The sequence below is a fragment of the Sus scrofa genome, chromosome 1, assembly GCF_000003025.6.
Source record: "Sus scrofa isolate TJ Tabasco breed Duroc chromosome 1, Sscrofa11.1, whole genome shotgun sequence".
Classification (NCBI taxonomy): domain Eukaryota; kingdom Metazoa; phylum Chordata; class Mammalia; order Artiodactyla; family Suidae; genus Sus; species Sus scrofa.
Genome location: NC_010443.5, coordinates 116,013,447 through 116,027,925, shown reverse-complemented (window position 1 = coordinate 116,027,925; position 14,479 = coordinate 116,013,447). Strand labels below are relative to the sequence as shown.

At 34.3% G+C, this 14,479-nt stretch overlaps 1 protein-coding gene across 6 annotated transcripts in view; it reads right to left on the bottom strand.

Annotated features, from left to right (window-relative positions):
• The window catches only part of NEDD4 (neural precursor cell expressed, developmentally down-regulated 4, E3 ubiquitin protein ligase), a 127,940-nt gene that overhangs the window by 41,959 nt on the left and 71,502 nt on the right, over positions 1–14,479 (bottom strand). For 5 of the 6 annotated variants that reach the window (XM_021094888.1, XM_021094899.1, XM_021094892.1 and 2 more), the window contains 2 exons: positions 2,143–2,193; positions 635–696 (listed from right to left, as the gene is read on the bottom strand). In XM_021094888.1, the coding sequence (XP_020950547.1) occupies positions 635–696; positions 2,143–2,193 (113 nt within the window). Of the gene's footprint in view, positions 1–634; positions 697–2,142; positions 2,194–9,009; positions 10,982–14,479 lie in introns of those variants that run through there. The other variant, XM_021094906.1, reaches the window with a different exon arrangement.

Genomic DNA, 14,479 nt, shown 5'->3' with positions numbered 1-14,479 from the left:
TTACTCTGACCTTTTGACAGTAAATCCATACATATCTTAACTAGATTTTACTTGATTATGTGACACAAAAGATCAAAAAGGAATTTTAGTGATAACTTAAACTTTAAAATTTTGACAAAAATTAAGTGATTCAAGTTTAGGAAAATGGAAATAGGAACATGCTATTTGAGTTTCAAATTCCAGTCTTTGCTCATGTTTCTTTCTCTATATATTTGAGTTTTCTGAAATATCTTTTTTTAATGAAAGTATGCAAAATGTAGTTAGGTTTCCCTGAAAATGGTTTTGTGCATGTTAAGTTGGATTTTTTTAGATGAATTGATATTTGTGATTTTTTTAAAGCGAAGTACGACAAAATTACATATACCATAAGATATAAAATTAATGACAAATTTCATCCTTCTAGTCTGATAAATATTAAGGAGACAAGTCTTTCTAAAAGGGATATGATCACTTCCTATATTTTCAGAAGTTTTGTACTGTGCGTACATTACTTTCTAATCAGAAATAGTAATGAAGCTTTTTAAAAGTAGCTTATTTACAAAGGTTTAAACTTGGAATTTCCAAAGAGGCTACTGCAAGGTATAATGAGATTTTTAAAAAAAACTTAATATGTTATTATTTTATACTTACTGACCTTCTTGGGTGAAGAACAAAATCCTTAAACGTATATGGTCTCTCCATTCTTGGATTTTCTGTCTAGAATAAAACAATGGGTTTTCAAGATATATCTATAACAGCAAAATATATATACATTTCAAGAATATTCAAGAACGATGACCTAAGGCATAATGGAAGTTCGAAGTGAGAAAAAAGTAGCTTTAGCTTATTAAATGATAACAATTGGTAACGTCACATCACTTTCACTTTTCTGCCCTGTAGGAATTGCTACTGGCACCACAACTCCGAATAAAACCAGCTAAGCAGGTGTGTTGCAGAGCCAAAAGGAGGATGAAAGTGGAAAAACAGGAGAGAGCAATTAGTATGCTTGCACTCCAAAGGAATATGGAATATGTACAATGTCAGCAGTTTGGTATGGTTAGACCATAGACCATTTGAAAAGGACAAAAAAAGCAAACAGCTTGGAAAATAAGGCTGGATTAAATATATTCTTAAAAGCCTGCAATGTCTAAAGACTGTAGAACGGCAACAGATCTCTGAAAAGACTGATAAAAAGTATTACTTCTCTTTCTTACAGCTTCAGTGGCCCTTGTTTTTACTACCTTTTACTCCTCTGTTGTATTTTGCACTGTTAACTACCCTATTCATTCTTGAAACTCTTAAATTCTCATGACACCATTTTGCTTGGTTCTTTGCTGGCTTCTCCTTGTCTGTCCTCTCTCCTCTGACAGATGCACACTCACTAACATCCAATCTCTGTCATTTTCAATGCTCTCATCCCCCTCATTTGGACAGCCCATCCTTCTCAGAGATTCTCTAGTTACCTCAACAGTGATAACTCTCAATCCTTCTAAGACCCTTTTCCTATATAATTTATTTTTGTATCTCTGTCAGTTGCCTGCTTTAAGATTTTATTTTTTTCCTGTTTTCCACTGAAATGCAACATCCCCAAAAATAAATTTATCATATCGCAAAAAAAAAAAAAAAAAAAAGGCCTTCCTCCTTCTTCCTATCCTTTCTCCTTGAGACACTATTCTTATCTCCCAAGTGCAACTTATCTTTACTTTTGGCTTGTTTTCAACTGGAACTCCATGTCAAAAACCTCATCCAATAATGTTTTATTATGAAATGTTTCCTGAATCTATTTTCTTCTGTTGTTATATGCTTGGTCCAGATTCAGTTTCATGTCCATATTGTTGTTAATGATCTTAGTTTCCTTCTGCTGAGACTAAGCTCTCCCCATTCTAGTTATTCAGTCGAATGTTTCCAAACTGATCTTCCTCAAACAATGTTTTCATGATGTCAGTCAACTTCAGTGGCTCTCTACTTCTTACTGGGGCTCATGTAAATAAAATTAAAATGGAAAATTGAGATGAGCTTTCTGAAAATAATATGCTCGAGAAATAATAGCAGTATACACTTTACAACTCAAATACTGACATTTACCATACTGTATATCTAAAAGTATTTATTAAAATAAAAAGAATAAGCATAGAAAGTCAAATTATGGATATCTCTACCAACCGGTAATGGATAAAGAGGAACATCCACTTGACCTAGGAAGTCATCTCTTGTCTACAAAAGAAAGAAGAAAAAATATTAATAATATGCTTGATCTTTTTGGAAAGCTTTGATGAGCTACTGTCATCATTCATAAAATATGTAGTTGCTTTTTTGTTATTTAATCCTATGAAATATCAATGAAAAATCAATGGAAAATAAAAGGTAATATGGTATAATTTCTGGTTATGATCAAATAGAGTATATTAGATTGATTACTCTGGAGATAATAATTATGTACTATGAAAAATATATTAAAACAACTCTTTGAAAGCACCACAGAGTAACCAAGAGCAAGCAAAACCTGGAGGAGAGTCAGTCCTTGAAAGAATGAACTGAACTGGGTAGGATTTCTGTTTATATGGCTCTCACCTGGTAGTACTCCACAGTTCAAATGGCAGAATGATTGGAACTCAAAGAGAAGTTTGAAATCTTACTTATTTGAGAAGTCTGAAGACTTACTTTGAAGTCAACAGTATAACTGGAAAGAGAGGGGACAACCTCTGAAAAGAAGACACCACAAGGGTCCCTTCAAATATATGTATAATCTCTACCCAAATTCCTAGTTGATCCCTGAACTGAATATGTGAAAGGCAACAGCTGGAAAGCTGGAAAGACCCAGCATAGATTTCAGCTGATTTTCACCTAAGAAAAACTAGCATTTAGAGTTCAACTAAGTTAATCTGCTAGAACAAAAATCAATACTTTTCAGGGAAAGATAACAAAATTCATCTCCATTATGTGCCATACATACTGTCTAAAATACAATAAAAATTACTAAATATGCAAAGAAATAGAAAAATGTGACCCAGTTATCAAGAAAAAAGTAATTAATAAAAACTGACCACAAGATAAGCCAGATTTTGGAATTAGCAGACAGAAAAGTTGAAGTAGTTATAATTAAGAAATGGAAAATAAGCTCATAATGAATTAACAGATGGGAAATCTCGGTAGTGAAATGGAAACTATAAAAGTGAAGTGAATGTATATTTTGAAATATATACAGAACTAAAAAATAGAAAATGTGAGGAGTTCCTGTCACGGCTCAGTGGAAATGAATCTAACTAGTCTCCATGAGGATGCAGGTTCAATCCCTAGCCTTGCTCAGTGGATTAAGGATCCAGCATTGCTGTGAGCTGTGGTGTAGGACACAGACATGGCATCACTGTGGCTGTGGCATAGGCCAGTGCTACAGCTCCGATTCAATGATTCGACTCCTAGCCTGGGAACCTCCATATGCCACAGGTGCAGCCTTAAAAAGACAAAAAAAAAAAAAAAAAAAAAAAATAGAATATGAGAATTGAAGATCAGTGTATGGACTTAACACGTGATTGAAGATGACAAGAGAAAAATTCTGTGAACCTGAAGATATACTAATAGAATTTATATAATATTAAATTATTGTTATTTTTCAATAAAGAGAACTTGTAAAATATCAAGCAGTAATAATATATGCTAATATACATATTACATATATATTATATATTAGTATATATGTAATGTGTTAAATATAATAATTAATATGTAATATATTAATATAATTGTTATAATTAATTATATAATATTATATAATTATTAACATATAATAAAATTAATATTATATATTAATATATATTATTATTATATATTACTAAGGTGAAATTCCAGAAAGACTGGAAGGAGGAAGGGCAGGAGGAGAGGGAGAGAGAATGAGAGAGAGAACAAGGATAAGACAGAAAATTATTTAAAGAATAAAGTTGTTAACATCTTTACACAATGATCAAACCAAAAAACTATTTTAGAGGAAATAGTAACACTTCTATTTATTCAATATTTTATTCTTTTTGAGGGGCTGTGCCCATGGCATGCAAAAGTTTCAGAGCCAGGGATCAAACCTGAGCCATAGCAATGACAATGAGCCACAGCACTGACAATACTGGATCCTTAAATGATAGGCCACCAGGGAAACTCCAATATATTTATTTTTTTTTAGGGCTGCATCCTCAGCATGTGGAAGTTCCCAGGCTAGGGGGTGAATTAGAGCTACAGTTGCAGGCCTACACCACAGCTCACAGCAACGTCAAATAATTAACCCACTGAGCGAGGCCAGGGATCAAACCTGCACCCTCATGGATACTAGTCGGGTTCATTTCCACTAAACCACAATAGGAACTCCCCCAATATTTTATTATTAAGCTTTTTTAAATCATAAAAAACTATACACGTAACAGAGAGCAAATATCTGTCACCCATAATATTTATCAATTTCAAGTAAACCTATGAAAACAACCCTCCAATCCCAGTTTCCAGGGGGAACCAGGGTTAATTGTTAAGTAAACTTCCCTGAGATTTTTTTCCTGCATGCATCCATCCACATACTTACAAATTTTTTTAATTGAGGTATAATTGACATATATCAGTTACAGATGTACAACATAATGATTCAATACTTGTAGATATTGCAAAAAATCACTATAATAAAACTAGTTCACATCAGTCATCATACATAGTTACAGATTTTTTTTTTCTTTTTCTTTCTTTTTTTCTTTTTCTATGGCCACACCCGTGGCATATGGAGATTCCTAGGCTAGGGGTCTAATTGGAGCTGTAGCCGCCGACCTTCGCCACAGCCACAGCAACACGGGATCTGAGCGGTGTCTGCAAGTTACATCACAGCTCACAGCAACGCCAAATGCTTAACCCACTGAGCAAGGCCAGGGATCGAACCCGCAACCTCATGGTTCCTAGTCGATTCGTTAACCACTGAGCCACAATGGGAACTCCTAGATTTTTTTTTTCTTGCAATGAGAACTTTTCAGATTTACTCTCTTAGCAACTTTCAAATATGCTATACACTACTATTAGCTATGATCACCATGCTGTAAATTATATCTTCATAACTTATTCATTTGATAACTGTAAGTTTGTATCTTTTGACTTCCTTCACCTGTTTATCCCATTCTTCATCCTCTTCCTCTGACAACCACCAATTTATTCTCTATGAACTTGGTTTTTTGTTATTGTTGTTTGTTTTTAGATTACACATATAAGTGAAAGCATTCATTATTTTGTCTTTCTCTGGGTTATTTCACTTAGCATAATGCCCTCAAGGTTCACCCATGTTGTCACAAATGGTAAGGTTTCACTTTTTTTATGGCTGAAAAATATTTCATTGTGTGTGTATACATTTATATATTTACATTTATATCTATTGATGGACACTTAAATTGTTTCCAAAGCTTGGCTACTGTAAATAATGCTGCAATGAACATGAGGGTGCATATATCTTTCTGAGTTAGTGTTTTTGTTTCTTTAGATAAATACTCCAAAGTGGAATTGCTGGATCATGCGGCAGTTTTATTTTTAACTTTCTGAGAAAACTCCATACTGTTTTTCATAGTGGCCACACCATTTTACATTAGTACCAACAGTGTACAAGGGTTCCTTTTCTCTCCATCCTTGTCAACACTTGTTATTGTCTTTTTGAAAATAGCCATTCTGACAAGTGTGAGATGATTATCTCACTGTGCTTCTGATTTTTATTTCCCTGATGATTAGCCTTTTGTTTTCTTGGCTGTGCCCATCGCATGGGGAAGTTCCCAGGCCAGGAATTAAATCCATGCCACAGCAGTGACAACGCTGGATCCCTAACCTACTGAGCCACCAGGGAACTCCATAAACACCTTTTCATGCATCTGCTGGCCGTCTGTATGTCTTCTCTGGAAAAAAATGTCTATTTTATATTTCTTTATATCCTCTGTCTACTTTTAAAATTGGATTGTTTGGGCTTTTTTGCTACTGAGTTGTGTAAAAAAACAGGAATAAATTAACTAATCTACAGACCTTACTTAAATTTCACCACTGTCCCACTAATTTCGGCACAGGGTTCAATTTAGGATCATATACTGCATTTAATTGTCATGTCTCCTTAGTTTCTTTGAATCCAGAAAGTATCTCAGTCTCTTTATCTTCCATAATCTTGACATTTTATTTATTTATTTATTTATTTATTTATTCATTTTATTTTATTTTCCCACTGTACAGCAAGTGGATCAAGTTATCCTTACATGTATACATTACATTTCCCACCCACCCCCTTTGTTCTGTTGCAACATGAGTATCTAGACATAGTTCTCAATGCAATCTTGACATTTTAAAGAGTACTGGCTAGTTACAGGATATTCCTCAATTTGGGTTTGTGTTTTTCCTTCCTTCCTTCTTTTCTTTCACTTTTTAGGGACACACCTGTGGCATCTGGAAGGTCCCAGAATAGGGGTCAAATTGGAGCTGCAGCCACAGCTACACCAGATTCGAGTTGCATCTGTGACCTACACCACAGCTCACAGCAATGCTGGATCCCTAACCCACTGAGCAAGGCCAGGGATTGAACCCATGTCCTCATGGATACCAGTCAGGTTCGCATCCACTGAACCACAATGGGAATTCCTCATATTGCTTCTTCATGACTGAATTTGGGTCATGCATTTTTTTTTTTTACAATAATACTATAAAAGTGATTTTGGTGCTCTTCTCAGTGCATTCTAGCAGCAGGTAATGAACGCTAGAATCTCATACATTATAGATAGTTAAGGGCCGTTTAATATTTGAAAAAGTTTATAACTTAAAAACAAAGACCTTATCAAGAAAACAAACAGCAATAAGGGAGTCAGATGAATAAGAAACAAGTCAGACTGCAGGAGAAACACTTGAGAAGAACTATAACTAATATTCTCAGAGATAAGAGATAAACATCTATCAAACAGAAGAGGGAGTCATAAAAAAGAACCAATCAGAGAACCACAAAGACAGTTTGGAAATTAAAAATTGAGATAAAAAGTTTAAGATAGAGTTAGAAAATAGAGTTAAAGAAATTTCTCGGAAGGTAGAACTAAAAGACAAAAGAAAGACCCATAGCAAGACACACCAATTCGAAGAGTTTTGAGAGACACAAAACAAATCAAACACAAACTGAAAGATATGAGAATAATGCTTTCAAAATTAAAAGAGAAAAAAATATATTCATAGAATTCTATACCCAGACAAAATGTCTTTGTCAATAATGAAGTCAGAATAAAGACATTTTCAGACATTAGTGTCCTTATAAAGTAATGGAGGATAAATCTGACCAAGATGAAGGACTACCACATGGTAAGGGAAGATGCAGGGGATTCAAAACAGGAGAGAAGAAAGAAAGATCCCCAGAATGATGGGGCAGGGAACTCACAGAATGACAGTAGTGTAAGAGCTACAGAATAACCAGTGCGTACTGGAGCAGGAAGATGGAGAGTTATAAGAGGGATGCTTCCAGAGGAATAGGAATAATCATATAAACCTAATAGGGTTTTATGAAAATTAATTGAGACAATATATATATAATGTTTTGCATATATATATATTTATATATATATATCTATGGATACATAATATATACTATATATATCTCTGTATATCTTATAGATATATACCTGGACAAGTTAGCTTTAATTATACACTCAAGGCTATGCTGTGCTATGTCTCTTTATTCTTGTTTTTATGGAAAGTAGATGCTATACTCCATAAATCTCATCTTTCAAGAAGTTATAAACAACAAAGTTAAAAAAAAAAAAACCCAAAATACAGCAAAATCTCAATCAGGATAACTGATGAATAAAATATTTTGGTTCAACCTGGGTTTAGGTTTAACCAGACAAAGAGACAACACACTTTTGGGGGGTTTAGTCTTATGAATAGCCTTGCCCTCAGTAACATGAATTTATGAACACCATCTGTCTGATGATTCATGATCTTCAGGGCTTCATAACCATGGCTGTGATCAACCATCACTAGAGTGACACAAGTAGAAAACAGGTTTCTTAACTTTGGCACTACTGACAATATAAGCTGTCCCTTGCTCTGAAGGAGGTTTAGCAGCATCCTGGGCCTCTAACCATTAGATGCCAATAGCACTCCACCAGCTGTGACAACCAGAAATGTCTCCTGGCATTGCCAAATATCTCTTGGGTGGCAAACCCCTGGTTGAGAACCACTGCTAATGATTTAAAACAGAATGTTTCAACCAGTGAGCAAAAGACACCCCACTTTTTAATCTGACAGCTTTACTGAGATATAATGCACATACTATACAATTCACCTACTTAAAGTGTACCATCAATTTTAGAACATTTCCATCACCCCTAAAAGAAAATCCATGTCTATTATCAGTCACTCCCTATGTCCTCCCTCTCTCCTTACCCCTAGGCAACCACCAGTCTACTTTATGTCTCTATAGTTTTATGTATTCTGGACATTTCACATAGGCAAAGTCATACGATATGTGGTCCTTTATGACTGGCTTCTTTCACTTATTAGAAATGTCTTCAAGTTTCACGTTGTAGCAAGTATCAGTACTTTCTCTTTTTTATCACTGAATATTGTATTGTATGGATATACCATGTTACTTATCCATTTATCAGCTGATTGACATTTCGGTTGTTCCCATTTTTTTCACAATTATAAATATGGGTGCTATAAATATTTGAGCACAACTTTTTGTACTACATGTTCTCATTTCTCTTGGGTATATACTTAGGAATAGAATTACTGGGTAATACAGTAACTCTGTTCAATCTTTTTGAAGGACTGCTGGACTCCCCAAAGTGGCTGCGCCACCTTACCACATACTAGCACTGTATGAGGCTTTCAGTTTCTCTATATCCTGCCAATGCTCATTATTACCCATCTTTCTGATACAACCCTCTGAATGGGTGTGAAGTGATAGCTCATGGTTTTGTTTGCATTTCCCTGATGGCCAGTGATGCTGAGCATCTTTTCATGTTTGTTGTGCTCCTTATTTCTTAAAATCTCTTGACTTACACATCTTTTCAGGACATTCAGTTTCCATTACAGAGGTAACGCCTGGTCACCGTGGAGTAGAAAGAAAACATGGTATTCCATATTTCTTTTTATTGACTGTACTGTGTGAACAAAAGCACAGAGTAAAAATTTCACATAATGAAACTTTCCTTGTCTTAAGTAATTCTGGTACATAAAAATAACTTTAAAAAGTTCTTGCAACACACCTTTCTTCTCTGAGTTTCTTAACTTCTATTTAAAATGAAATGATCCAAAAGAACTATATTATTAGAAGAGTGAACAAATTTTCCAAACTTAAAATCAATATGATGGTCTGAGGTGATGGAGAACACAAAACTGGGAACTATCCGGAAAGTCTGGGACATATGGTTACTATAAATATAGGACAATTAGAGGTTCTTTTTTCCATTTACAAAGAAAAAGTAGTAGTTTAAAATTCATTCCTATGAAGGCCAGTCAGTCTGTGATGTTCATTAATGTTTCACTGGCCAACCAATCGTTCCAAACTCTGAATATCAAGCATTTCTTTGCAAGAGTTATTTCCTATATTTGAACTGCATACAGCTTACTTCATAAAGCAAATCTGCATTTGGTAAAAGATAAGTAATTTAAGAATGCCTGAAAATCTGAGAAAGAATTTACAATGGCAGGTGATTTTTAAACAGGACCCCTTAAGGCACAGTTTAGTTGGTAAATAATGCTTTTCCTAATATTTTAATGATAGGAATTTCAGTTTATTAAAACAATTTTTAGAATCTGAAAAGAGAAAAAAATCCCAATTGCTGTTTTTGTAAAACTTCCATTAGAACAGCTCTAAGTTTAGGAGGGAAAACAGTTACTAACTTTGATAAGGCTTCCTAGTGGATGAATGTTTAGCTTTAAGAGAACCCAATATTACAAAAAAAAAAAAAATTCAGAATTTTAAAAACAGGTATGTTAAAGTGTCATAGCTCTGAAGAATACTTGGCTTTAAAAAGAGTTTCCACTAAATCTGAGTTACAAATAACTTCCCAGGGTAAATCTACTGTATAAAGCAAAATACTAAAGGAAGAATCACTTCCTCATAACCAGAGCCAAACAATGGAGCCAAAGTTTTCTACTGTAATATCCAACTTTTAGTTTCATCATGTTTTTTAATTAGTAAAAATTAATTTTATACCTGGACATTAAATATATCATAGTTTCAGTTTTCAAAGTTAGCTATCAGCACTTTTCTAATCAAGATTATTTTTAAGTTAATTTTAAAACAACAGTAACACATACACAGGGAACAAAATTAGAAGAAAAAAGGTCCCTAGCTTCCAATATCTAACTCTATACTCTGTCCTTCCAAAAAGGCAGAAGCTGTTATTTTTTTTGTGTTTAGTGTGTTTTAAGTCTAAAATAGTTCTTTGACACACTCTTATGCATCTTGCCTTTTTTCTCTTCAACAATATCTCCAGGATGTTGTCCAACATCAGCCCACACAGAAATGCTTTACGTCTTTAATGGTTTTATAGTATGCCATGGATTGGAATACTGAAATTTATTTAATTAGTTCTCTACCGATAAATATTTCAGTTGTTTCTAATCTTTTACCCATTACAAGCAATGCCTCATGAATTAACTTGTATTTATCATTTTGTATATATAGCCAAGATAATTTTTTATTTTGTGTAATAAATTTTTTATTTTGTATAATAACTTATTTTTTATTTTGTGTAATTATTTTTATTTTATTTTGTGTAATAAATTTTTTATTTTGTGTAATAAAGACTACACTAAACTAATCTAAACTAATCGGAAATGGAAGCAGATCTCAATGACTGACTGGATGTTACAGAAGAAAATAGTGTCCTGGATAAGCTGAAAAGCAAATATAAGTTTTCAAAGATAAGTTCAGGATAAAAGATTCAAGATCAAGAACTACCATATCATTCCGTAATCCCACTCCTGGGCAAAACCATGATTTGAAAAGATACATGCACTCTAATTTCATAGTGACACTATTTACAACAGCCAAAACAGGGAAATAACCTAAATGTCCATCAACAGATGATTGGATAAAAATGATATACAATGGAATATTACTCAGCCATAAACAAGAATGGAATAATGTCATTTGCAGCAACTTGGAAGAACCTAGAGATTATCATACTAAATGAAGTAATCCAGATAGAGAAAAACAAATATCATATGATACCACTTATATGTGGAAACTTAAAAAAAAAAAAAATACACAAATGAACTTCTTTCCAAAGCAGAGATTCACAGACAGAGAAAATAAACTTAAGGTTACCAAAGGGGAAAGGAGAGGGAGGGATAAAGTAGGAGTTTGGAATTAACAAATATAAACTACTACATATAAAATAGACAACCAACAAGAACCTGTTATATAGCACAGGGAACTAAACTCAATATTTTGTAATAACCTATAAGGGAAAAGAATTTGAAAAAGAACATCTGTATCTATATATATCTGAATTGCTGTGTTGTGCATCTGAAACTAACACAATATTGTAAATCAACTATACTTAAATAGAAGTATGCATTTAAATGAATATCTTACTCAACAACTACTGTCTTCACACAGCTGCATTCAAATTCTCTATGTGCAAATGTCATGATTCTTATGCACAGATCACTAATAGTCTAAAAAAATCAACCCGGGCAAGCAGTAAAAAAGAAACAATAAAGCCATAGCTATAAAATATTCAAGCCATTGTTGATTACATTATTTAAATTAAGCCAAGAGACCAAGAAATATTTTAGCGATCATAAAAGAGTAGAGTTAAAAATTCTAAAGTTGAGATACTAAAAGTGAAATTATCTAAAAATCTCTTTGTATAAGGTAGAAATTTAAACTCTCATTCTACTATTTATAAGTTGAAGTTAAACATTTTCTTGATTTGAACATGTTAAAAGTCAATATTTTAACATAGAGGATATTAGCACATGTGAATCTTTAAGAAAAATAAGCTGAACTTTTATGAATAGACCCATTTATAGCATTTTTTTTAAAAAAGTAAGAAACCATAAATTTCCTGCTTTCAAAATTTTATAAAAATTATTTTTAATGAACATTTCCTTTCAAAATCCAATTCATACCACATCCTAAATATTATAATTAAAAACAGATTATGAAAATGACTCTAAATTCTACTTAACTATTTTCTAACATGTGCAAATCTTACTAAGTAAAACTACTTTTTACTTAGCTTTCTACATAGCTTCACCCTTCTTACTTACCTACTGACTCACTATATACCATGACCTGCTTATTTTAAACATTTTCCTGGAAGTTTAAGATTTATTGATTCAATTTTTTTTAGTATGTTGAGGGGGAAAATGGTATTAGCTAAACAGTATAATCTGATCTACGCTATAAAATCACAGTGCCATGGAGACTGGATGTCTTTGCTCAAAGCAAACATTCATGCCCTGAACTTGTGATTTGCTCTGCCAGCCATTCCGTCTGGTAGATTGGAGACACAAATTGTACTGGTTCTTTGATAGTAGCTTCATACTGCTTGAAAATTAGGGTACATGCATTCTACAGCCTTTACCAACTCCTATATTTTTATAGGGATTTTTTATCTTATAGATAGGGGTAGGAAGGGAGTCAAGAGAAACCATTGTTGAAACCAGTTTCAGTCTGAATTCTCCTCTGAATTTCAGATTCTCTGGAAGTCTCTAATTTATAATCATCACAGACTTGTAAAAACTGATGATTTGCCTTGACACGTTCCTCTATCTTTATACGCTTTACAGTTTAGTTTACAATTGATTGTAAGGACTTTCAAATACAAACCATTTTTACCCATGCTATGGAAGAGGAGGAATCTGAAGCAGACAAGGAGTAAGAGGAATCAGGTTGTGTTATATAAAATCTGAAGAGGACTTTAGAATTACTTTCAAAATTCAAATTTAATATATCCAATATACTTTTAGGAGCAATTTATACTCTATGCCCTTAAAATAAAGAACTATAGAAGGAGAGAAGAAAGTTTTGCACTTATTATAACTTCCTCCCTACCCCCCCAAAAAAGGTGAGGGGCTCATCAACTTTTTCCCATTGTTTTGAATTTGTATTTCTAAATAAAGGAAAATAGGATGACTAAATGTATAAAGTTGTAATTTAACTAGGAAACACCTACTGCTAGATAACTGATAAAAGAGGTAAGGTTTTCTTTTGAGAGAGAAAGCAAATAGACATAGAGATTCACTCTTCTGAGCTGCAATAAATTATGACATTACATTTTTTTCTTTTGTCTTTTTGTCTTTTTAGGGCCACACCCTCGGCATATGGAGTTTGGGATCCAGGCCACATGTGCGACCTACACAACAGCTCAGGGCAAGGCCGGATCCTTAACCCACTGAGCAAGGCCAGGGATCAAATCTGCATCCTCATGGATGCTAGCTGGATTTGTTAACCGCTGAGACATGATGGGAACTCTGATACTACTTTTTTCTTTCTAGGAATGTCTGCCAAGCTACCAGGGAAAGAATAAGGCAAACTTTTGAAAAGATGGAAGCTAATATTCTCTGGAGAACTATATCTGTAGTCTAAATGAGAAACTAATTTAGTAGATGGCTGCCAGTGTTGAAAAAGATATAGTGACTTTAATTCTAAGAAACCAAAGTGCTGAGTAACATCTCAGATTTTTTTTTTTTTTCGGGCTGCCCCCATGGCATATGGACTTCCCTGGCCAGGGATCAGCTCTGAACCACAGTTGAGACCTAAACCGCACCTATGGCAATGCCAGATCCTTAACCCACTGTGCCCGTCCAGGCATGGAACCTGCAACCCAGCACTTCCAAGATGCTGCTGATGCTAATCTCAGATATTTAATTTAAAAACAAGTTAAGTATGAGAAGGTGAACTAACATCATGGCTTAAAAATGGACAAATGAGGGAGTTCCCGTTGTGGTGCAGTGGAAACAAATCCGACTAGTATTCATGAGGACTTGGTTTCGATCCCTACCCCTGCTCAGTGGGTTAAGGATCCAGCGTTGCTATGAGCTGTGGCCCCAGATGCAGCTTGGGTCCTGCGTGGCTGTGGTGTAGGCCGGCAGCTGCAGCTCTGATTTGACCCCTAGCCTGGGAACCTCCATATGCCACAGGTGTGGCCCTAAAAAGCAAAAAAAAAAAAAAAAAAGCAAAAAAAAAGAAAAAAGGACAAATGAAACTGAAAGCTGTGGCAGTTGAGGAAGCAGCCTAGATGCTTTTGCTCCCAAACTTATACAGAGCTTCAAGAGCTTCAGGCTGAGTTGGTCCAATCAAGTGGTGCTCAAACTTCAGCATATATCAGAGTCACCTGGGGGGGCTTTTTAAAGATAGATCACTGCCCTTCCCCCTCAGGTGATACTCAGGCAGCTGGTCCAGTAGTCACATCTTAAGAAACCACACCTCTATTCCATTCAATTTCTGGAGAACACCAGGAAGAGTAAACAATGATTGACAACAGCTGAAGATGCAAGAGCAGGCCAC